General features: G+C 47.9%; 1 protein-coding gene across 6 annotated transcripts in view; it reads left to right on the top strand.

Moving 5' to 3' along the window:
* The first annotated feature begins 23,669 nt into the window (after nucleotides 1-23,669).
* Nucleotides 23,670-25,878, top strand: part of SLC25A26 (solute carrier family 25 member 26) — a 91,768-nt gene continuing 89,559 nt past the window's right edge. Inside the window, exon 1 of one of the 6 annotated variants that reach the window (XR_013955662.1) lies at nucleotides 23,670-24,815. Coding sequence is in view for 4 of the 6 variants with exons in the window: in XM_080606408.1 (XP_080462534.1) it covers nucleotides 24,597-24,815 (219 nt within the window). In the remaining 2 variants the exon portion in view is untranslated. Of the gene's footprint in view, nucleotides 24,816-24,941; nucleotides 25,816-25,878 lie in introns of those variants that run through there. The other 5 variants (XM_080606408.1, XM_080606407.1, XM_080606406.1 and 2 more) reach the window with 5 other exon arrangements.

The following is a 25,878-nucleotide window of genomic DNA, read 5'->3' as shown; positions in this document are numbered from 1 at the left end:
AGCATCCCGGCAGAGCAGATCTGGGGAGCACAGACTGCCTTGGTTCCTGGCCCTGGGAGGTTTGGCAGAGACGCGGCACCCCCCTGCTGCAGGAGGGGTGGCGAGGGGCTGTGATGCCCTGCGTGGTTTAGTTGCCCTCAGCACTGCAGCCCACACAGAAGCTTGCTAAATTACGGCTGATGCTCAGCTTTATTTCTTCATGAGATATGGCAGCCAGTAACGAAGTGGAGCATTTAGTCAATGGTAATAAATAAAACTAATTTCTTTCTTAACTAGAAAAATGGAAAGAACGAAAAAACTAGAACTACAGGTAGGTGATCAGGCTTTTCTCTTCTCCTTGGAAAACATCACCAAAACAAAACAAAACAAATCAAAAAAAAAAAAAAGCAAGGAGTTTTAAGGAGTCAATTGCACACCCAGAAGCTCATTAGTGTGGCAGAGCAGGTTCCTCACTGACTTGGCTCTGCCATCACACGTTTAAGCCTTAAGCCATTCTCTATTAGACATGCGTTATAAAAGAGACTTTACTCCTCTGACCACATAACACTTTCTTTCCTCTTGCTTTAGCCTCCTGCTCTTGGCAAGAGGGGAGTCTCCTACAGGAGCCGATGTTTCCCTCCCCCTGCCCAGGACACGCTGCCTTTCGGCTGAGGCCTCCCGCCTGCCGGCACTTCCAAGGGCTGGGGCCGAGCCCTGCTCCCCCCGCAGCCCCCTGCCCCTGCCGAGCTGCCATGGGGAAGGGGCTGAAGCGCCATGGGGAAGGGGCTGAAGCGAACACAAGTTTCCCAGAGTAGTTCAAGGCTTTTTTGCTCTCAAAAGCAGTGGGGTTTCCCAGGATGTGTTACTCCCTCCATCAGTGGTTGGCTTGGCTCCCTGTGAATGCCTTGGTGGTTTGCGCTGTCCTAAATAATGCCACAAAGAGACCTGCTGCTTGGAGAGCCAAGGAAATGTTGAGAAGAGGACCCAGGCTGACAGCATGAACCTATCTGTGGCCTACCAGCAGCTCAGTTTGGGACTGGGGACCCTCAAGGTCCAGTCATTGATTGTTCAGAAAAGCTTACATTTTATGCAAAAATTAAAATGAGTGACTGAGATGCCATGTAAGCTCTTACTGACTGCACAAGGGCAATTTGCAGGGTCTGTCAAGAACAGACCAAGTGTCTAGGGAAGTTGCTGGCACTGCTTGGTTCCTGTGCATTCTCTCATTAGCTCTTTGTACGCTCTTCCTGCAAGTGACTGCTACCAGGGTGTGGAAGGACGGTGCTTACCAGTGCTGACTTGGCTTCCTCTGCTCTGTGCCTCATTACTCGTAGCTCTTGGCACATCGATAAAATGTTATCTCCCAGATAAGCCGAACACAGCCCGCTGTTGTCTTTTGACTTGTGCAATAACACTTGGCCTCTGTTGCTGTGGGAAATAGCTAAGTGGGCAGGGTACATTCAGGGACACGACTAAATTATCTCCTTGGAGGCACTGCCTGGCACTAGCACTGCAAGCAGTGGTGCCTGGGAGGGGACGTCAGGTGAACTCTGGCAGGTGCCCCCTTCCCTGCTGGGCACCATCTGATGCAGGAGGACACGAGGTGTCCTGGATCGACAGCTGAGTGACACAGGGAGGGCTCAGGACCTAGTGCAACAACAGCATGAGTTGTATGGGAGTGAGGTGCTGCAATGGGTTGTGAAGGAGTGGGCATGAAGCCATTTGAGCCATTTGGCTACAGCCCGCTTTGAATTTGCGAGGAGGCCCAGGACTGTGCTTGGGCTCATCCAGTACACGAGTGGTGGGAGCACCAGGGCTTCAGTGAGGTCCTGATGGGAAGCTGAGGCTCACCACCACGCTTTTCAAAGGAAGCTTTGAAAATATATTGTTAGTATGTGTGCGTGTGTGCCAGTGGAGCAGCACAAGCCACCGCCTGTGAGCTCTGCCTGTGCAGCTCCTGCCCCAGCTCCCCAGCACGCACACCAGGCGCTCTAACAAGGAGAGGATATTTTCTGCGAGCTTTTCAGTGATCCATGGCTGTCTGTGTTAACACAGCAGGAGGAGCAGCACAACCATCTGCAGCACTGACAGGAACCAGGCTCAACCCACGAGAGCGCTGCGTATTTTCAGCGAGGATCAGGAAATCAGCTTACCAAGGAGAAAAGCAAAACGCCCGGCGTTTAATACCCTTGCTTTTCACATCTTCCCTGGGGTGCGACGGCGGGCCCTGAGGTGTTCTGCCTTTTATTTCAGTCAGCTCCCCAGAGGACGGGCTGGCAGGGCCCCCCACACCGACGAGGCCTGCGGCCATTAGCCCAGGGCCCAACCTGCTGCAAGGCCCGTGAGCCATGCGGGCACCGGGATCTCTGGGGACAGCTGAAATGGCTCAGCCCTTCTCCAGCAGAACCGCTCCGTGTCCTCCGTGGGGGGAAGAAAAAAAAGGAGAATAACTGCATAAATTACCAGTGGAAGCAATTTCTTCCCTGACAGTCTGCTCTGCTCCTAAAGGACCAGTATATACTGATGCTAATCAGGCTGCCTGCTCGTGTCGGGAATTTCAACACGAGCAGGGACAGGAGAGGCTCTGCTTTCAATCCGGAAGAAAATCTCCTCCAGTAGAGATTGCTCCCTGGTGGCATGGGCCCTTTACCCTTGTTGATCAGAGGAAAAAAGTTGCTCCTAGGCATTACCCAGTTACCTTGGCCTCTGTTTTCATCGCAGCGCTGCCACAGCACAGGGCCAGAGCTGCACTGGGCATTTGCAGTACCGGAAAACGTAACAGTGCCCTTTGCAGGTTTCCTCTCCTAGTCCAGAGAGAAACCTCTGGTAAAAAATGAAGGCAGTAAGGAATTGCAGGGGCTGGTAGGTTCCTTTAAATCATCTGCAAGCCCTGCAGAGGCAAGGGCTGTGTTCTGTGTTTTAGCACCTGCAAAAACCACTCAGATCAGCAACTTGCCAGAGCTACAGAATACATAAACCTGATATTTTTGCATCTCTTTAGTATGTGTTGTTAGGGGGAACCAGCTGAGGAAGTTCATGGTTGTTTTTTTTCCCTCCCCTCAGGAAAAAGTAGATGACAAAAATCTCTCTCCTTATATTTTTAAAAGGAGGCTAAGAGAAGCCACTTCTCTCTCCTGCACAAAACATTCAACATGGCTCATTATTGTCCACATTCTGGTATAAATCTCTACAAGTAATGATTGCAGCTGGAAAAAAACTGCAGCCTGCAAACCATGAGACACTCCTTTGGGCTGACCTGTCCCCTCTCCGTGCACCAGCCTAAATGGTGGTGTATTGATGCCCGTGGACTTCCAGAGTGAAATCAAGCCTTGTGTCAACTGAGGTGGGACCAATTGGCCCCTTTGGATCATATTTGCATAAAACTGTTTTGCTCAGTATTGATTGTTATTTCCCAACCTTCTCACAACTCATGAGGATTTGGGGGGTTTCTGGGAGAACTGAGATGAGAAAGAAAAGTAAGAGCCAGTATTGAGTTGGTCTGTCTGAAACTGAGTGGCTGGAGCATGATTTGAGCATGGCACAGCCACACGTTGGGTGAGAACATGGATTTAAGGCTTCTTTTTTCCTACTTGGGCACCACCTGCTGGCATTTAATTAAATTAGCATCAGCCAGATATTAAACTCTCTGCAGTCCCTGAGATTATGCCAGTTTTTTTTTTTTTCAGATGAAACAAGCTAGGCAGGAGAATGTTTTCATCACCTTGTGCACATCATAGACCCAATGTATAGTTGACATACCTATAAATATATTTTTATCTATTTATATTTTTATCTCCTTGCACAGCTCTTGTGCTTTTAAGGTTGTGGCAGGGAGCTCTTATGGAGACGTTTCTCTAAGTGACTTGCTGCTGACAGCAGGCAGGACCAGCTGGGAGCAATGTCTCTGGTGGGACCATGCCAAGGCTGTCCCCGTCACTGCCTCTGTCCCCCCCCAGCATGTGTGACATGGGCTCCTAGCCAGCATGTGCAGCCCTTCCCTGCCCTGCGAAAACAGCCAGAGGACAAAAACAGGACTGGAAAGAGCCAGGGCTGCTTGACCTGCTATAGCCCCAAACTACGAAGTCACTTGGCTGAGAAATACTGCCCTTCCTCACCTGGGCATCCCAACAGCTGCAGGGCTGGCAGTCACAGCACATCACACCCATTGCTCATCCCAAGGTATTTCCTACTCAGCTTTTGGCTGGGAGTTTCACAGCTGGTTCCAAACAAGCTGTTGTTTCTCCATATTGAAGGAGAAATGATAACCAGGGCTTGGATTGAGAAGGCTGAGAGGAAATGAGAACCGACATCCAAATTCCTCGTTGCTTGCAAGATGCGTGTACACCACAGGAGGAAACAAGCCAAAAAATTAAAAGCTCTGCTTGCAAGAAATTGCACTGAGAGTGGAAAAACCCAGCTATTATTTTCACTGCAATCTGCTGTTGAAGGCTCATGGTCTCACAGGGTCCCTGGTGCTGTGGGAGAGCTGTGTCAGGTGGCTCTGCAAATGGAAAGTCCTTGGAGATTCATGGGAGTGTTTACACATTATCTGCCTTTAACTGGCTGCAGAATACAATAAATTTTATAAACAGGGTTGCTTTTGGGAGCCCTGGGCACTTGGTCATGTTCAAAGTGCAGCCACATCACCTTTTTCAGCAGCATCCTTCCCAGAAGCCTTTCAAGAAGGCAGAGAAAGCCTTTACAAGAGAAGTAATGATACTGAATTTTAACAGAATGTTAGTAGAGGAAAACACATCTTCATGTCCTTCCTGCAGCAATAACAGTCCTCCAGCTCTTAGAGAAAAAATGAAAAACGGAGCAGTGTCAGCAGTTGCATTTATGATGGAAACTGCACCCATGTGCAGAGGAGCAAGGGCTTCCCCCAGTCCCTGCAATTCCCTGTGGGTCTGACAGAGCTGGTTACAGAAACGCAGATGGAGACATCATGATGAATAACCTGGTAGAGCTGTGACTTCTCCACATAATGGTTACTTCAGCAGGGGTCAGGGGACACCCTGAGCTGAGCTGCCCAAGGTTGGTGCTGGGGGAAGCAAGCCCCTGCCAGCTGCAACCCCTCCCCTCACTCTGCCTGCAGTGACCAGCATGGGCCAGGACCCAACGTGCCCACAAGGCTGCACCCTAAAAAAATAGCAGGAAGGATTTTAAGTGTGGTTTGTGAGCAATAAGGCTTCCCCTGCGCTGGCTCAGTCTGACAAGCTCTCCCTATACAAATTTCAAACAGGGTTTTGCCCTAGTGAAAATACAGTGAAAGGCTCTTTTATATGCTTTTTAAATCCTATGCAATCAAAAAGCTCTTTGAAGCTCCAGGAGCCTGAGACACTGTCTAGAAACATCTGCTTCTATTTTTCTGCTGGATTTACCCTTGATGGGAATCAAAACCAATCGAGCCCTGGTTAGGGAGGAGAGGCTGGGCAGTGCTGGGCACGCACACAGCACCTGCACAAGCCAGCATCACCCGACTTCCAAACACCAGGCTCAGCTCCCACCACTGCTCTCCTCCCCAAGGATCAGCCTCAGGAAGCTTCTCTCTCCATTCAGCCCCACCTGTGCCGATGCCGAGCTCGATGGATGGTAACACTGGCCTCAAAGCTGCCTGCCCACACCCCTGCCATGCCCAGAGCAAGGATGATGCTGGACAACCTGGGCCATGACGGGGATCTGAGCTCTATGTTCCAGCAGGCTGGAGAGAACATGAGTGGATTTGTCATTTAAAAGCATTTTACAGGAGGCATTCATTTTTCAACGCAAAAGCTTGGAGGAATATTACAAACTGTGAGCATTACTTTATGCTTCTTTCACAGCAGGCCTGAGCCATCTCATCTGGCACCCTGTGAATAAATTATTTTAGATTTTCTAAGAAAACCCACGGCTAATGCAGCAGCTACCTTGCTGCTTCTCCCAAGAGGTAATCGCTTAATATGAACGTCTCACAGTCTTCAAAAGAAAAATACAATCACCAGGCCTGTCGGTCATCATCTCCATCCCTTCTCTGCAAGTGCCTACAGATGCTGACAGTTTCTAGCACCACAGCCCCACAGATCTGTCCTCCCCCAACCCCGTGGCACGCTCCAGGCCCCACACTGAGCTTCCCTTCCCTGCTGGAGGCTCCTTCCCCAGAGCCGTGGGCTCCAGCCAGCCCCGCTGACACACAGCACCCACAGCATAACAGCCACACGGGAGAACAAAGTGGCAGGGGCTGGAAAGCTCGACGTAAAGTCCTGCACTTGGCTTCAGGGTGAAAATCGCCCGCTCCCCATTCACGCACTGCATTTCTGCCTTCCCCGTTAGCCCCAGGAGGAGCAGAGCACCACAGCTGTGTGGTGACGGGGACAGAAGTGATGATTTCGCATTCGAAGTGCACGCAGCTAACGGGAAGAAATTTGCAGAAGAAACTTGGTAGTGGAACAGGAAGGCTGCGAGAAAGATTCAACGCCCCCCAGCAACACCCATACAGAAAGACGAGAGAAATCGTCAAGGCCCGAGGCTGGAGGTGCCACAGGATTTACGGTGCAGCACGAGTGGCATCTAGTGGCAAGGGACAGCGATGCTTTGCTTTTGTGAAGCAGGTCTGCTTTGGGGTGAAAGTAATGACCAAGCCCAGGCATGGTGCTGGATCTTCTCTCCTTGCTGCTCAAGTCTGGAGCCCGAGCTGCAATTGTCCTGCCTTCAGGAAACCAGCAGCTCCCACTAAAAACAAATAAGTCCTCAGCAATTCAAGCAGCACTGGGCTGGGGCACGCATTAGGTACCTGAGAGCCCCCAGGGTACTTCAGGCCCCTCTTTGGGACAAGTCAGCAGGAGGACGGCTGCTGCTCCCTGCACCAGCAAGGCAGCGTGGCAGAGGATTTGGGGCAGAAAGGCAACAAATGCAGACCAGAGCAAGGCAGTCGCATGCGGTAGCCAAGAGCTAAGGCCTAGGAAGGACACCTGATCTGCACAGAGCGCTGCAAGCCACCTGCCCCACCACTGGTTTAGCTGCCGTGTTACAGGAATGGGGAAATGAGAGGTAAGGAGGGGTGGGCTGGCAAACAGCGCTGCTCTGGAGGAGCCACGTCTTGCAGAGCAGTCAGGCTGGAGGCGAATGCCTGGAGGAGGAGCTGGTGAGGAGGTGGCCGAGGTGCCCCTCACCAGGAAGAATTTGGCAGCAGGGCCTTGCATTAACCCCACCAGCTCTGTCTGCACACAGCCTCTGGCAGAAGCCAGCAGGTTTTGCTTGCAGTCTCGCACCCAGCACAGCCCACGGGGTTCACACAGAGGGGAACCCCCAGTGCCTCCAGGAGCCTCGCTTTTCCAAGGGCCTCTGTAGCTCCATACTCCACTCAGAGCTAAGCAATCCCTGGCTGCACGTTATTAGGATCCCCAGCATTTCCTCCTGTAAGCCTTGACAGCATGCTGACAACTCAATTTGAAAGCCAAGGTGTTTCCTTGATGTAGGACTTCTTCTAAAGGGGAGGCAGAGTACATCAACCCGCAGCACAATTCATTACCCTCATCTCAGAATATATGGCACATCAGGGAGAAAGGCGTGAAGTTTTGATTTATACAGGCTAATCAAGGAAAAAGCTATTAACCGAGGGGCAATGGATTATTAAATAAAACGACAGAAGAAACAGGATGTCAAGACACCAGTTCTGACTCTTGGAAAATAGAGCTGCTCTTATCTATACCGAGTCCTCACTATGGAAGTTAGAGCCACCTCTCCAGTGCAGATACCCTCACAATTTAAAATACATTAAGGACCTGATCCTGCTCCCTTTTAAGCATTTAGAGCATGGCAAAATGATTGCAAGTCTGAATAACTTGACCCAAGAGCTTTCTCAAGAGCGCTCCGTAATAATGAGCTCAGAGACCAGGACCTGGGTGCTACCCCCCGCACAGCTCTCCGTGCATTGCCTTTGACTGGCAGCAGGGTCAGCTCCGCGGGGCGCAGGCTGGAGGTCTGTCCCACAGCACATGTCCAGGCACAAGAACAATGGTTATAAATACTACGCCTGGCATCTCCTTCCACCCAAAAGTCACCTGTCTGAGAGCTGGGCAGCATCGCTAAGAGGATGACAAGAGTGGAAACCCTCCAGGAACAAATTGTCCTGTAAACGGCAGCAGAGCTGCCCCAGAACAAGAGCTCAGCTCCAAGCACAAGAGCTGTCTGCTCACTGGGAAGGAAGGGGGAGCTTCGAGCTCCCTCAGACCTACCAGCTTTGGTTGTAAAACCCCAGACAGTCCCTTCCAGCATCCCATCGGGGAGCAGAGGAGCTGTAAGTAGCTACTGTAAGGCTTCACAATCAAAAGCAGCAGCAGCTCACCGAGGCCATGGCTTGGAGGTTTCTGGGGTGCCAGGGACCTCATGCCAGACCCAGCACCAATTACACCTCTGCACCTTCTGCCTAAACCCACAGCAGCAATGAAAGCCATTAAGAGGCCCAGATGTACAGACCCGCTATAAATCAGCATATCCCACATCTACACCCCTCTTAGAGGGCAGGTGGAACAAACGCAGAGAAATCCCAGCCCAGGGACAACTTCCGTCACTGTGCCTTGTATAAGTGCAAATTTAGGGTCCCTTCTCTCTATGAAGAGAGCCTTTTACTACCTCGTGGCTTGCTCAGCCCTCATCCCTGATAAAAAGGCGTCTTCTACACCCCTCCTGCTCCAGCCCTGAAGCTCTCCCCCATCCTGGCCAGAAAACAGAAGCCCCTGCATTGCCTCCCACCGTGTGCTTGGTTCCTCCCCACTGTGACCAAGCCCCCGGGTGCTGGTACCTGCTTCTCCCAGCCCACTGCACTCCCAGTGGGTGCTCTCTGAGCACTGCAGCGGGCTGCCTGCCTAAGCCTTGTTATTCGGCAGCAATCCACTTAGAAGAGCCAGAGGATGGGGACTCAAGCAGAGTTCAATATTCTCCTACAGCAGCTTTTAGGAGCCTGGTGTTGGTGCATGACAGCCTCTCCTTCACTCCTAATTAACACAGTCTGTTGTTTGGCTAGGGCTTTCTTTTCTGCCTTTTTTTTTTCCCAGTTTGTTTTCCCATTTTGCTTTTTAGTGCCTGTTCTTCCTGCACAATGCAGACAGAAAGCAGAGCCCGAGAGGCCAGGCCCTGCTGAAGGAACGACTGCAAAGGCACAGCCCGGAGACACACACAGAGCTGCAACCTTGACACCGCTCCTCCAGCTGCAGGTTCACGGAGAGGCAATTCTGAGTTGTGCTTGGCCGCTTACAGCAAATAACTCATGTGACAGTCAACGTGGGTGGCTTACCCTGAGCCACACACAGAGCGCGGTGAGCAACCCCACACTGAGCAGGAACGGCAGCTTTGCCTTCCCTGCCCTCCCCACTCACCCTGGGGAGCTAGGGGCACAGGACTGAGCCCTACCAGTGCTCTGAATGCCACAAAGGGCTCCCTGAGGACCTCCAGCAAGCACGCTGCAGGTGCAAATAGGAGCTTGATCCTGTCTACTACTCCTGGAGAAGCTTGCTTAGGAAAATTCCTTAAGGGAGTTCCCTGAAACCCAATTATACAACCCCTTTCATACTCTTGTTTAACCTGTTGGTGCATATTTCCCTAAATGTGGACTGTAAAGGGGTGCAGCTGGGGTGCCAGCAGTTCTCCAGCCTTTGTGGTCTTCAGTTATCTCAGAGCCCTTAGCTGAAACAGAGCTTCAGGACCTGCATCGTGGTATCCTCTACATCTTTGTAGAGTTAACTTAGTAGCCATATTACAGTGTTGACTCTAGATGATTAACTCTAGAGATAGATGCCCACCTGACCACATTAAGTGCTCTGTTGAAGTTCAAACAGAGGTACCTTCAGTATTTACAGTGCCCTTCTGGCCTGGACTGGAGCTAATATCTGCTAGGACACCCTACAGCCAGCTAACCTTCATTTAAGGCAAGCTCAGCCAGACACAGCATTCTACAAAAGTTTCTAAGCAAAAGTAGTAACAGACAGGACCATTAAAGAAACATAAACAAAGTTTTTCCTACCTTTCTGTTCTACCCCTCTATTTTACTTTCATGTAAGTTTCTCTCTAGCTTTCTCTTCTTTTGGGGGTTCCATGCTTTCATGCTGAGGCCTATTACTCTTCTAACTCTGTACTAGTGTCCTAGGAACCAGGAGACTTCTGAGCTTTTCCTTCCCCCTCTATCCTATACCACTTCTCCTTCAGAAAGAGAAGAGACACAACTCTTCCTCCACAGCCCTCTCCACCCCTTCCTTTTAAAGGACTATTGTTCCCAGCCCAGACAGTGAGTGACTTTGATTCCTGGGTGACTGGGATCAGCTGAGGAAGGGAGGGATCAGCGATCCATCACAGATAAAGCTGAGCCCAGATACCAGCAACTTCTTTTCTACACCAAAAGTTTTCTGTGTTGGGGGCACCTACTAGTATGCTGCCTGTTATCATACAGGGATGCTTTCTAAGATCAAGGGGGTAGGAAAACTCTTTTTCTTGCAGGGAGCACTCTTCAGTAGGAAGGAGCTGAGTGCTCCTCTGCGTTGATATTTCTTTTTGCACAGCAAGATGATCTTGAGCCTTTTCTGTGCGTTCTTTAGATGAAAGACAGCCTCTGTTTTTATGTGGTACTAACACCCAGGTCTGCAATCCCTGTTCTGGGTTGTGCTTGGTTGCTTCTATAAAGTAGCCTGATATAAGTTTGTTACCAAATTTTCATGGCTGGCTGGAGGCATAGATGTACTAGTGGCTTTGGAGTAACCCTGAAGCAGAAATGTGTGATGAGCAGTAGATGAAAGCCAGCTGTCCTGTTCTTCCTGTGTGGTGTCAAGGGCACTGAAGAAAGCTCTTGCACGTGTTTCCAGGTGTGGGGAAGTAGCTTCTACTTAATATAGCAAATGTAGGCTTGTCTTTTGTGATGGATAGAGGTGTTTAGCTATCATATCCCCCCTGTTGAAGGGAGTAGGTGGGCTGCTCTCTCCCCTTTCTATCAGTTTTCTTAAGCTATCAGCCTGAACCCTCCTTTGGGTTTTGAGCTCTGAAGTTACCATGCCCAACCTGAGCAGCTGTGTGGCCCCTGGGGGCTGCAGGAGCAGGGGGCAATGTGCTCACTTGGCTCTGTGTACTGAGGGCACTAACAGATAAGTGAAAGGAAGGGGAGAGAAAGGTCAGGAAAAATTCTGCTGATATCAGCCCCAGGCTGGTGGGAATCATCTCTGAACGACCTCTTGGGTTCCCCCAGCTTCTGGGTTATCAGTGGCAAAGGAAAATGTTGGTGACAAATGTGTCAAGTAAAGTTTTCTCTGAAATCAATGAAACTACTTTCCCTTAAAAGGGATTTCTTGAATACTGTCACAAAGCTAGCATCAGGAGAGAAAGAAGCCATCAGGTTTAGATGTCAACAGTGTCAGTTTAATGCTAGAGGGAATAATTTGCCTGCCCATCGGTCCTGAGCTGTTTTTCCCTGCTGTCATGCTTCTGGCTGGACTTAAAGAGAAGGCACTTAAAGAGAAGTTTAGTCACACAGGGCAGCAAGAGAGGGATGCTTGATGTGGTTACAAATGCCTCTTTTCAAACCCAAGTATGGGTTGAGATTTCCTGCACATGTCAGTCCTGGCTCTAGCAGGGGTGAGCAGGCAATGGGTTCCTCCTAGGAAAGCTCTTCTTCCTCTCTCCCCCTGCACTGTGAAGGAGCAGAGGGCTCTGCTCTACAGTGACCTGCCCCTTTGCTTTGTCCCTGCTGCTTCATGGCAGGAATGGTTCAGCTCTCATCCTGGCACAGCAAAATGCACTTTGGCTCGTACCAGTGGGCAGTTCTAATTTTCAAATGGCCTCATCAGCCTGAGAAGGATGGCTAGGCGTGCTGAGGATCGCAGCGTGGCTGCCTGAGCTGAAGGAGAAATCCGAGATATATGCTCTCCAGTAGGCTGTGAATAATTCAAGTGGGCTGAAAATGAAAGGCAGGTGCTCTAAAAATGGTTCAAAAGCATTGGTGCCTTCTGCCTGAGGATGTCCAGGCCCCCTTACAGCATTGCGAAATTGTCAATTTGAAGCAATAAGATACCTTTATGGCTTTAGCATCAAAAGCGATGTAATGGCTCTTTGCTGCCAGTGGGTTAAAGGCTTTCTCTAAACTGCAGTGTTTTCAGGGGAAGACATATATAACAAGCCTGGCACGGTGCAGTCTGTCACAGCTCATTCAGTATCTGCAAGAAAACAGAGCTGCCTGAACAGTTCCTAATGCAATCTTTTTCCAGTTGAAAGTGCTGTTACAGCACACTGAAACTGTAAGGATGGCATGGGAGGATTTTAAGGCAACTTCATTTGGAAAAGGCACAAGAGTTTTCTTGGGTCAAAGGGGAACTTTTCATTGTTTTTTTTGTTGTTGCTTCAAAATTACTTGCCAAAGTATAGTAGAAAATGAATGGTAATTCAATAAAAGTCAAAGCTGGAGAAGGCATTTCATTCGGAAGCATTTAACATTTCAGTGGCTTCTGCAGTGTTTTCCAGTTTCCCTGCAGCAGCCTGGCCAGAACTGAGTCCTCTTCCCCTTCTCACAGCCCCTGCAGGGCTTGTGGACCCCTTGGTATCTCATTGTATTGCCTTGATTTTGCAGACTGTCACTTAAATCGCTTAACGTTGCTGGAGTCACCTTATACATCCAAGGTGTATTAACACCGGAGCATTAATGTTATCTATTTTGCCGGACCTTTGGAAGTAAAAGATAGCAACCAAAAGCATCACTTAGGCTTCCTGCACGAGCTATTATTAAACTGGCTGAGCTCCAAGATCCTAAGCCTAGTTGACTTTTCTGTTCCAATTCAGCTGAGAAAATAAGATGGCATTGTGTAGCCTTCGGCCTGCCTTCTATTTGTACGCGTCTCAGGAGACGAGTAACTTATGATAATGTAATTAGCGAAGCGAACAAATGATTGCCCTGTGCGCTTCTCCCCGCGAAGAAGCCGCAGTCTGCCATCAGGACGCTAGATGGTAGTCTCAGCCCAGAAACACTCGGCGTTGCGGGGACGGTAAATCTTGGGTCTGTGTCAGTGGGGTTTGCTTCTTGCACCACGCAGTTTGGGAGGAACGAGCGCTGATGTGGAAGTCTTATTCCAAGCCGAACTCTTCGCAGTTCGGTTCTGAAACTTGTCACGAACTCCCAGCTGATTGCCAGAAAACGGGGATCTTGAGCCCGACAATTTTTGTGGTTAACCATTTCTGAAAGCAGTAGTGAGATCTCCGTTTCTGCTGGTGTGAGCACAAATTCTGATTTAAAAAAAAAAAAAAAAAGGCCAGTCCCTACCTATGTTGATGCCTGGAGTCAATGGGATGTAGAAGACATGGCCGACCCTCCTCCTTCCCCTTCGTTTGGAGCAGATGTATGAGCAATTATTACCTAGCAGTATGAAAGTGTCCTAGTTTGGCTATTTTGTGATTTGTTTTAAATTTGGAATAAACAAGCGTTGACGTACAAAGTCACGCTAATTGTATCCTATGTGATTACTTGGGTATAGTCAGCTTTGTGTGTGTCACGAAGCGCTCACCGACTTGCACTCATTGCTGCTACGACTGTAATATGCTTCAAGTTCAAGCCTCTGCTCTGAAGGAGGCAGGCAAGAAACTTCAATTTGCATCTCCTGTAGCCAACCCCAACACTGCAAGATGTTTCTTTTCATCTGCTTTTCCCCTGAGAAGTCAGAGTTGTTAAAGCTTAGTACGGCAGGTATATATATATAAAATAAAATCTGTATATGCCATAAACTTTCAAGAACAGAAGAATTTAATAGCAGCAGTGAAGCAGAAGAGGCTCAGTTGGCTCTGCTCCCCACTGACCAATATTCAGGTTACATTAGATGCCCTGGCTAGGGAGGGAACTTCTTCCAGCTTGCTCTGAATCAAAGAAAAGATTCCCTTTGACAGTGATGTTAAGAAACGTTCAGATATGTTCCTACTTGTTTTGTTCAGCATATGTTTAAGTGTGAGGGAAGATGTGGGGGGTGGGGAACTTGGAAATAACCTTTTTTAATTATGAGATATCAGATTGACTGAGAAATGAATCCAATTTTTACTCTGATAGACTGGGAATAGAACGCAAAGAGAAATCAGGCATATATTACTTGTAATTTGACTCTTTCACAGTTTCAACAGATTGCAAACTAGTATTGATTTCTATACATAAGCTGTGAACAAAAAAGAATTACCAAACTTTTCAGCAGCCTGAAAAGCCAATATCGACCAACCTAGAATGGCATTTAGGAGAGCGATGCTTAGCTGATGAAAATAAATGGCAGTAAAATAGCTTCTCACTTGTAATTTTTATCTAATATTGTATCAGGTCTGTAATCCTTCGCAAGTGTCATCTAATGCATCACTGGTGACTGGAGAAATGTGCAGAATTAATAAAGAGGATGCCTGGATGTGGAATAGCTAACCACCTCCTATCTTCCTGAAAGGCTTCAGTTTGATGCATGATATTCCTCTGATGAAAGTATAAAATCTATTCAGTTCCCAAAGCTAGTCTTATTCTTGAGCTCCTGTAAAAGCAGCCCTTTGACACCATCCATTTATTTGTCTCCCAACGTGTACCTGCAGCCACGAAATCCTGTGGCTGTGCTACAGCACTGCTAACAGGAGGGGCTGTGGGGTTGCAAGCATAGATTAGAACCATTTCTGTTTTAATATTTCACTATCTCTAAATATCCAAAGCAGAGGAAGGGAGCAGAAGATAGAGGATGGGTGTGAACTGTCAGGCTGCTTGTGAAGGGAGCTTTATAGCAGGAAGAGCAGAGCATTGGATACAAGTGCCTGAGATATTGAAATTAAAAGCTATGTCAAAAAGCCCAAAATAAGACAACGTTCCCCAGAAAAGGGTGGATTTGGCTCCTCTGGAGATGCCTTCTCTCTGTTGTCCTGCCCCAAAATATTACTGCCTTAGCATATAACAAGCATCCCGTAGTTTTTAAGGGGAAAGGAATGAGAATTTTTCTAACGTAGGCCAATCATTTTGCATGTAAGCCTTCCTTGTTTATAGAATCAGAATATCCCAAGCTGGAAGGGACCCACGAGGATCATCGAGTGCAACTCCTGGCTCCACACAGGACCACCCAAAAATCCGACCATGTGTCCGAGAGCATTGTCCAAATGAACTCCAGCAGCTCGGTGCCATGACCACTGCCCTGGGGAGCCTGTCCCAGTGCCTGACTTCACCCTCTCCTTCTGTGCCTCTTCACCCTCTTGGTGAAGAACCTTTTCCTGATATCCAACATGAATCCTGCCCTTCACAGCTTCATATCGTTCCCTCGGGTCATGGGAGGTGCAGGGGAGCCCAGGTGATGGTCATCTGCAGAGCACAGCATGTGGGCTTGGTCCATTTGAACGTGCAGCTGCAAAGACTACTTCCTATGATCGTCCTCTGCAAAGAGCCTGTGGAGCAGGTACTAGGTCTCCAAATGCTTCTGCCAACTGAAATTGCGATTCATTATATTAATTCTGAAAGGACATAAATTCTTGTCATATACGGGGGGAGGTTGCTTGCAGTAGGATATTGGTGTTTCTAGTTCAACGCATGTTCTGCCGGACTGGAGCTTGAATTTTTATCTACTTTTGGCCAACTACAAGCAAGAGTAGCTCCATCCCTTAGGTTAGAAACATTACCACTTGACTGGTATCTTAGTTTGAAATTAAATTAAACTGAGAAGCAGGTGTTGCATATGACCAGACAAAGAAGAAGTTCAGCAAGCCTCTATCTGCACCTTCAGATCAAGATGAACTTTGATAAACTTGGTTATTAAAAAAACAAGCAACATTTTTCTCCCTCATCTGACTTGCAAATGAAGCTAAACTCGCATTATCAAATCTGATTGGAATTTATTTTCAGCTGAAGGGTTCACCACAGACTTAAAGGACTAAAGCCAAGATCGTAATTACATATTGTGGGCTGCCCCTGCTGCAAAAGTTTTGCTGATTTCAGAGCAAAAATCTACTTAGCGAGAGAGCTTTTTGTGCTAAATGAATAGTTAGAAATGCAGTAATTGATGTTTCTCATTCAAATGCAGAAAGGATTTTGATTCAGATCCCTCCTCCCTCCCTTTGAAATGCTATTTACCTACATCAGAGTCTAATAAGGTTAATGCGCTAGATGTTCCCCCAGTGTAAATTGTATCAGTAGGAAGAATGCTGCTTGAATAGAGTCCTCCAGCTCTATTCATTTGCTTTCAATGTGTCAAATTAATTTTGCCACATGGGTAATAAAAGCTGTGCTTCTGTGTATTTCTGTAAACATTGTATGATTTAGAAAGTGTTTATGATTTCTTTTAACAATGAAACTTAAACTGTGCGCAGTCCAATATCAGCAAGTAATTTCAGAAGTGACTGAGGCATGTAATTGAGTTTGTCAGTGTAATTGTATTTTGGAATAGATAGTGGTATGTTTTTTTTAGTTGCTAGTGAGTCTCATATTTAGCGTGCTGATTAATTCTATTAGAGAAGTTAATTAGACTGAGGAGGTGGGGGTGCGAATGGCTACAAATCGCTTTAAAGCACTGCATTTAACTTGGAGTTGATCATTCTGTGTACGGAGAAATGATGCTTCTCCCTGTTTTGGACTCACGTGTGTGATTAGAGCTCATCAGCGCAGCCCTGAGCCTGCCGACAAGGACAAATGAGGAGTATGGATACAATTTTCTCTCCTTTCAAGTGTGAACTTCCAAATTGAGGCACTGCAGGGTACGGAGCTGACCTGACTTTAAAACAATAAGCTCCTGTTTGCTCCATCATAAAAATAATTACACGATCTGTATTTCTGGCACAGCCTCCCCATATTGTTTCCTGTAAATAGTAAAAGGCAATAAGGAATAACTAGGCACCACTTAAGGGCACTCTGCAAGACTTCAGAGAAGCTTGGGCTCAAGTCTTTGCATTTAGGTTTTCCAAGATGCTGGAGGTCTGGCAGCTGTAATATCTGCCCCTGAAGTGGTAGGTATGAACCGTTTCTGGAGTGCATCAGCAGCTTTGGGATGGTGAAAGGAGAAGGACAGACGTTATTTCTCTGTGCCTGCTGACTGGGGCTGCACACAAAGCGCACCCTTAGGAGCAGCACAGCATGGTAGCTCAACCCCAGAGGAGCTGATGGGGCTCTTCTGCACCTGAGCTAGCATGAACCAAGCAGCTCAAATTGGAGGCAACAATTCAAAGAGCCCTTCAACGCCTCTCCATCCCCACAGCATGCCCCAAAGCGCTTCTAGGTGTGAGATGAGAGGGACGGAGGAAAGGGGGAAGAGGGAATTGCAACAGCCTCCTCTAAAGCCAAAGATATGTGAAATAAATCTATAGAGAACAGATTTTAAGAAGCTGTGTGCAAATTGAGTCACCTGGAATATTTCCAACTAGACAAACACACAATGCTAGCAGAAGAGCATTAAAACATGCCTTGACACCTCATCTGAGCCGGACAGAAGTCAGGACCATTTACAATGCACATGTTGGAAGCTTATGTTATTTTCTGGAAAAAGTCTCTGCCTAGATGTGAAGGCAGGATAGTGTCAAACGAAGCAATGGCCAGGACCATACAAAACCCAGGTCAGCTGTCTGTACCTCTTCAAGCAACTTAGATATTGTGTCAGAGAATTGCTCCCAGCCTGCCTGCTCGGGCCATTATAACACTGTCAGTGAAATTCCTCTTATCTTCTGACTCCTTCCTCGCACAGATTATGCAGCCATGGTCAGCACAGGGCATATTTTAGTAAGATTCAGAGTGGTAACATCTGGCAAATTCACATGTCATATGCTTCTCCTTCCCCATGTACAAACAGCCTGTGTTCCCAAGCTTTTGTTTCCCTTAGATAATGGCTTCTCTGCAGCAGAATACCAATGATAGGTTATCTGCCAGGAATGGCAACGCACCTCCCGATTGCGTGATGCGAAGAAATGATCAGAAACTTTCCCTGTTGGGAAACTTCGCATCGGAAGGTGGCTGTGATAAGCTTAGTGAAAGGAGAAAGGCTGGCAAGGTTCCCTCGCTGCACAACAGGAGGAAAAGGAAAAGGCCCCTGGAAACTCGCAGGAGGGTGAACGAGAATGTCTTGTCATCAGCCTCCTTCCTCTGGTCCTGGGAAGGACGCTTTGGCCGCGTCTCACCAAAGGGATGGGCTGCACAATGTCAAAGGCAACATCGGAGATGGAGACTAAAGGCTAAAGCAGCTCAGGAGAGAATTAAAGGTGTGTGCAGAAGAGCAACAGCGTGGCAGTCCGGGGGTGCTGTGTGCTATTCAGGATAAAATGACATCTTTTTGCAGGGGCAAATCACGTCCTGACTACTGGGCTTGGGCTCAGCTGTTGGGTTTGGTGGTGGTTGCAGCAATGCTCCTACAGGTGCCTACGGGTGGACAGAGATGTGTTAGGGGTATTCTCAAATGCCCAGACAGTCAACGAGATTTGTGAAGCTGAAAATATTTAGGTACTACTGAGACTTTCAACATCCTGCTTTCTCTCCCTTTTAAGATCACTGCAATCCCAGCCTCCTGGGACTAATACCACAATCTTTAATCACATTTCATGGTTTATTATAGTCCAAAAATCAAGCATTGCCTGCAGATAAGGTTTTTACCACTTGTGCAAGCTGGTGGAAGGAGCTGCACAAGTCCTCTCAGAGACCTCAGCTTTCTGGAGACCTGGTGAGTCTTCTGCAAAAACGTAGTGGGGATTCCAAGCTATCAAGGCCACGTAGCCATAGAAATAATGCTGGGTAGTTTGGGACTTCTGATGCAGACTCTGTGGTGCATGGACAACTTGGTTTCTTTGTCCTTTTCTGAGTAGCTAAAACAGCCTGAGAGAGACTTTTCCCTGAATTAAAGGATACTAAAAATGAATTATAGCAAGTACACAGCACCAAGCACAGCGCACAGCTTTTTTTTAAAGCAAATGTCATTATTTTTACAGTTTACATGTAAAAATAGCTGTAGTTTACACACTGAAATTCAGCTGTTCAAATAAGCCCTTAAGCTCCTTCCTTCAGCAGCATCTCCCGGTAGGGGCATCGTTTCGGCTGCGGTGTCTGCTCTGCGTGTCACCGCGAGCACTTCCCATCAGCCACGCTCCTGGGAGCCAGAGAAGGAATTGAGCTGATAAAAACTAGGAGCTGAGCAAACAGCTGGCAAGGAACTAATTTTCTAAAATATTGCTCCTTGCCTGCATGGAAACACTTGCAATTTATTTCTGCTAGAAGGCTGATGGAGCTGAGCGGTGGGGGTGAGGGTCACTCGTGAGCCAGGGCCACGCACCTCCCCTGGGGCTGGGGCTGCCATCCCTGTGGCACTGGTGTCGGGACGGAGGATCTGGGGGCACTGGGAAGGGACCAGGCAGCCTCACGCTTCACTTTGGGCAGGCTGGGGTGTCAGTGTCCAGCTCTGAGGAGGGGGGGAACAAAACACCATGAAATTTGAGGAAATACAATTGAAATTGAGTCCTTTACACGGACTCAACAAAATACTGTTCTCTTAGAGGACAACCCACTGCGTGCTTCATGAACCCTGGCTGCGGCCTTGGAAGAGGCCTGGTCTGTTAATCCTCTATTTAAAAGAGAGGAAGGCACTAAACCACCAGGAGAACGACTCAAGCAATTCGGTTGCCCAAGGAACCCACTTTTTGGGAAAGTCAGGGATGCTCCCCTGGAAGAGTTTGCTAGTGCAGAGCTATCTGGGCAGTTCAGGGCCATCCTGTTGCAAGCTTTTTCTTAACTCTGCTTCCTGAGTCAACTAAGTCATTGCATCAGCCCACAAAACGAGCTGAGAACAGATGTGAGCGATTCCAGTTGTCAGGTCATTGGACTGTAGCCACAAATGCAGGCATAATTAAGATTTTCCTTCATTTCTCATATGTACTAAATGGAAATATTAGATTAATTCAGCTGTGCTGTGAGATGAACTGCAGAGACTCTGGCAGATATGTTCACATGGAAAAGGTCACCGTGTTGCCATTGGATTGTTATTTCACTTACTTTACCCAGTAGTTAAAATGGACATTTTGTCTTTCCCAGACCAGTCATCTCCAATTGTCCAGGCAGCCAATAAGGCAGAATAAATGAGGATCACCAGAAAGTTGTACTGTTTAAGGTTTTCTATCATTATGCAAAAGCTACAAGTTCATTAATCACTTTTCTCTTAATGAATTTGGGGACTAGCGTTTCTGCTGCTAAGTACTCAAAGGAGTTATTAAATCTCTGGCTGTCTGGTTCCCCCATCTGCTTCCACAAAAATTTACTGCAATTAGTATTTCAGCAAAATTTCTAAAAATGGCCCGATTTCTTAAGAACAGGGAATGCTACTGTAAGTGTGAGGGGGAGCTTATGGTGTATGAGTAGCAAAAAATGCTTCTAAAATCCTCATTAAAACAGCCTTTCCTGTATTTTGCAAGAGGGTCAAAGCAATAAAAGTGAGCCTGACAAAATGAGGAGAGGCTGGAAAAACTGCTGCCCGTCCAGGTCCAGCTGTCTGCTGCTGGCGAGATGTTAGGTTAATATTTAATTCATTTTTATTTTTTCTCTGAAGGAAGCAGCTCCACAGGCCCACGCAGCAGCCAGGGGAGTAGGCCGGTATCTGTAGCACAGCGATTGTGCATGCCGAGGGGCTGTGGGGCACTGGGGTGGCAGCCGGAGGCAAGGACCAGTTCTGGGGCATGTACTGGGCACAGGACCCTGCTTCCTTGCGGCCCTGATCCCTAGGCCTCGGGTTGCCTCTGAGACTTTACTGCACTGAAGCTGTGACTAAATCATTTCTGGCCCATCCCTGACAGAAATACATTCTAGAAAATAATTCCCTGCTTGTGCAAGACTGTCGGGAGCCCTCGCCTTCATGTGTGCACATGGTGGGTGTTTAAGAAGGCTGGTGACAAGGCTGTCTCCTGGAGAAGGGCCAGTGTCACGCCTTCCATTGCATGGAGATACGCTCATGCTGTGGTCTCAGGGATGTCCTTTAGCTCTGCTCTAACTTAACGGTTCTGTTGCAGTTTGTCATAAAATGGGGACGAACAAGTTTTTTGATGGCCAAGAGGTTGTGTTGCTTCTGGTCTCTGAGATAGCAGGCCCGCTCTGCCGTGCTGTGCTCCCATACTGCACCCCAGCTCCTTGGGTGCCGTACGCAGCCACATCGCTGAAATCCGCCTCCAGATGGCCTCCCTGGTTCAGTCACATACCTGCTTAGTTTCAAATCAGAGGGATCCACGAGTCTTTATTTTTATTCTGCTTATGCCAGGACACATTTTTGCAAGGGCTAAGTTTCCATCTGCTTTTCACAAGAGTGGGCCGGGCCTGGTTTCTCAGGAAGGAAGAGCTGCAGGGTGTTGTCTGAGCTGAGGCAAACCTGACGATCCAAGAGGGGCTGGCTGACTGGAAGGGCTTGGCTCGGATGCGCCTGGATTGCCCAGGAGAAAGATAATAAACAGAATGAGGAGAGCAATTGCTTTAATAAATAAACTGGAACATGTGTGCAACTGATACCGCCAGGGGCTGATATATGCCAAGAAGTCTGTTTTTAACATCTGCTCTTCAGCGGCCTTAATATGTTATGACCAGATCAATATATCTTCTGCTGCTGGTGTCAGGCTCCCTATAGCAGCTAGAGACAGCGGGGAAAATACAGGTAAACAAGCATATATTTATATACATACATATATACGCACATATATGCTTTTTTTGTACATAAATACCCACCAGTGGGAGGATTAATAATGTGAAACAGATTCAAAATGGTGCTTAAGTAGCCCATAAAAAGGGGCCCTACCAGCGGCCCATATTCATCCCCTATGTTTTGCATAGCACAGAGGATTGTTCTGTTGTCGGCAACTCATATTCCACTTGGGGCATCCATAGATGCAATATGTTCTTTACCATACTGTGATTAAAGGGATTTTCATCTCTTGCCAAGGCTTTTATGTGCTGCAAAGGTTGAGGGAAGCAGGTGAGGTGCTGTAGGCCTGGTGGTCATTTTTAAAAGCACTCCCGCCAGCCTGCAGCCACGGGCAGGGAAGGGCAGAGAAAGTGAGGAGTAGGGAATGTCAGAGATTAAAAGGGGCTGAGCAGGTGGATGTTCCTGGGCTGTAGTTTTTAACTAAAGACAGAGTGCTACTGGGGGAGAGGAAAACAAGAAATCCTACAGGCACGAAGAAAGCGTGTGAAATTATTCAGTGCTTGAAAGTCATGTGGATGAATTGACTGAAAAACTTTGAACTTACAGCAGAAATCAGGACCCTACTGAGCAGAAAAGTAGTGAGAGAAAAGCTATAATCAGCTTATATTTTAGGAGACTGGCAGGTTTGAAAGCCCTGTCTGGCCTAGTCATCTGGTAGACTGATTCTGGCAAAACCACCGGACAACCATTGTACGTGCACTGTGGGGAAGAAGCACCACGGGGCTATGCCTCAGCCTCCCTAGCTCATCCTTCAGCCCTTGAGCTTCAGAAAGGATGTGAGAAAATGGACTTTTTTTCTTTACTCAACTTACTCTGCAAGCTTGGGGGGAGTCCACTGAAGGACTTTGCACAAAGATTAGTGCTTGGCCTGCAGCATTAAGCAGAGCTTGCTCATTTAAGACAGGATGGTGGCTTGGATGAGTAGGAGGTTGTGGCCTCTCTGATGCAGCAGCAGTTCTTCTGACAGAAGGTGCTAAATAAAAGACTGCCACTGAGCATATTTGAAAGCTTTACACTGAACAATGTGAAAAATTCTTGTTATGACCCTAAGCACCTTTACATCAAGAGACCTGGGCACACATGGAAAATAACGTCTTCTTTGAAGTGCTGCCATCAGTGGATTATATGGGGATAGCTCTAAAATTATGCTTCATTTACTGCAGACGTCTCATTTTTTTTCCCCCTTAATATTGCTCTGAAGTACCTAATCTAATGACAGATGTGGGCTTGGAAACCAAGGAACTTTCAGCTTTTGTGTTTATTTAGCCACTTAGCAGAACACCAGCTGGAAATGGCAGATTTTGGATCATTTTTACTTCTACCTAAATAGCAGGGTTCTTTCAGAAAGTCAGGCACTCTGCTGGGTATTACTTTAATACTGTTCAGTCCCATGTTCCCTTTATTATAGCTGACACATGTAACTGGCTCCTGTTTCTTCCAGGAATCCAACCCAAAGTTTTCAGGAAGTAATTCCTTGGATAGCAAACTGGCTCTGGTTGGCCCCAAAGCCCTTCCAAGGAATCACAGGTGTTGGAAGAAAGGTGGTCAGCCAGCCATAACGGGGACAAGAGTGCTAGTAAAGTCAAAGAAGTCCACTTGTTTGATCATGTACTGATAGGAAATCAGGAGGTGATCCTCAATGAACATAACAAAGACTAAATTAAAACGAAGTACTGATAATCCACCAGATTTAAAAAAAAAAAAAAAAAGTAAATTAGGACCAGAAAATCAAGGTCTGCCTTAAAACTCAAAGGAGAGTGAGAAATATATTCAGGTTCTTTCTATATTTGACTGCAGAGCTTTGAGCTTTTCACTCAAAGGAAAATGAAGACAATATGAAGACTATTCTAACTAACATCACGTGTCCCTGAGAAATGCAGGCGTTCAGGAAAAATCACTGAGTTGCAGGAGAGCTGTAATAAGTTTGCTAGAGTTGGCAACTCCATTTTGATGTCAGCCACTGCGCTGCTGAGGGCAGATGTTATAGGTCGAGCGTTTCCCACCTGCAAACATCCTCAGCGCTTTGTCAAAGAGGGGCTGAGCTGTCTGAAGATGGTTGCTGACGCTGAAAATGTGAAGCATTGCTGCTTCCTCAGCTTCTATCTCCAAAGTCTTCCCAAAGAAAGTGCTCTCAGCCAAGGAAACCTTGAATTAAAGCCTGCTGATTTGCGTGCTCTGCACGCACTGTCTATAGTGCTAACATTTACTCCCTCTCCCTCCTCTGGACTCATATTTCCCGTAATTTCAAGTGTGGTTTTCTGCTGGACAAGGATTATGAGAGCTCTGTGTCAAAACCCTCTTTGCATCTTTTGAACCCATTGTGGGTTTGGGCGCCCTTTGCGGAGAGGGTGAGAAGCATCAGAGACGCAAACACAAGATGCAGAAACGTTTCTGAGGGGACAGGAGCTAAGGGCAGCATTTTCTCTGGCAGGCAGAGCCAACGTTGGCTCCTGGGAAGCCAGGCAGCAGAGCTGACCCCGGCCAGGAGGTTTCATTTGTTCCCCTGCCATGGCTCGGATCAGTTTGGTGTTTGTACGGGAATCTGAGGGCAGCGGCAGTACGTCTGCGTGACGGGTGGTTCCACTGCCTCCCCTGCCATCATTAAGCTGGTAATTGAGAGAAAAAAAAAAAAAAGTGACTTCAGTATTGTTTTCCTGTCAGAAATACTTTATTTTTATTTATTTTTATTGGATTTAGGTTTTTTTTCCTCAGCAGCTCTCAGTCAGCGCTGGGGGGGGGGCACAGAAACGCCCCCCAGCTACTCAGGACTATTCGTGGCCGAAAGAACGGGAAACGCTTCCCATTCTCAAGCAGCACCGCCGCTCGCACGCAACTCATCGTTAATTAATAGCTCATTAACGCTCGGTAACGGTTACCAAAGCGCTAACGCCTCACAGGCGCAGCGAGGGCCAGGCGCGCAGGCCGCCCACTGAGGGCAGCGCCGCCGCTCCCCGCCGCGCCCCCAGGCGGCGCATGCACAGCGGCGCCCGGCGCCCACCTGACCGCGGCTCGGGCGCCCCAAGATGGCCGCGCCCATGCGGGGCTAGGCCCTTGCGGGGACCTAGGCCCGGTTCCCCTTCCCCTAGGGCCGTGCTGGGCCGGGCCGGGCCGGGCCGGGCTGTGCCGTGCCGTGCCGCCGCCCCGCGCCGCCACCCGCACATGGAGCCGCGGGAGTCGTGGGCGGCCCTGGCGGTGAGTGCGGGGGCCGAGGGCCGCCCGTTGCCATGGCGACGCGGAGGCTGCGGCCTAGGCCTGAGTTGGGCCTTGGGGGGGGACTCGAGGGGGACGCGGGGCGCTGGGGGACCTGGCCTGGGGGTGTGGGGAGGTGCAGGTCGCCCCCCTGTGTCCCCCGGCTGGGCAGCGCTTGGTTGCACTGGGTGCTGTTAATTGGGGCTCAGTTCGATGTAATGGCAGTGGGGTGCCTGGTTTGGGGTGTCCCCAGCTCCTTATAGCACTAGTGTGACTGAGAGCCAGGGAATAAAGTCATTTTGCTTGTCTTTTTACCTGAAATCAATTCTGTTCCGCCACAGATATAAGCACGCGGGTATTGGCACCCGCTGGCAGGTGCGCCGTTTGCTGCTTCATGAATTTAAATGGCGTTTAAGACACAGAAGTTCGTAAAGTAAAGAAGCAATTAGTAACTTTTGATTCATGTTTTAGCAGATGGCTCGGTTAAATCTGATTAAATCTGATCAATGCTATTTTGAGCAGATAAGGATTTTGATGAAAAAGAGTGAAGAAAAATCAATGCATGCAAAATAGCCAGATAGATTAAAAGAGTAATTAACTTATTGATTAAAACTCCAGTAGTAACAACTCAACACCTCTCTGAATCCTCTATTGGCACTGGAAAAAAAAATCAGAGTAACTCAACAGAAAGTGATTTGTTTTCAGGCAGAGATAAAAACCTGTGATAGTTTCTTGCCTGCTGTCTATGCGAGGTAGACTTCTGCAAAGCGTGTCTTCCTTCTGAATAACAGTAAATAAATGATCTCGTATAATGGATTAATGCTAAATATTTTTTCCTTTTTAAGCTTTTTTTTTTTCCAGTTTATTTCAATCCCTTCCTCCTGCTGTTGGCAAGTAATTTTTTTCTGCAGATCAGCCATGTTCTGGGGAAACCTAAAACCAAAGTCATCTAGAAACACAGACACTGAGAAAGCTTGAACTTTAGTTGAAACTATTTTGGGGGGTTAGTATTAAGAATTGCTTTGGAAAAAAAAAAAAAGAAACCCTTCCACTTTTTCTTATGACT

This window comes from Anser brachyrhynchus (genome assembly GCF_964034855.1).
Source record: "Anser brachyrhynchus genome assembly, chromosome: 10".
Lineage (NCBI taxonomy): Eukaryota > Metazoa > Chordata > Aves > Anseriformes > Anatidae > Anser > Anser brachyrhynchus.
This window is presented reverse-complemented; position numbering and strand designations above follow the sequence as displayed.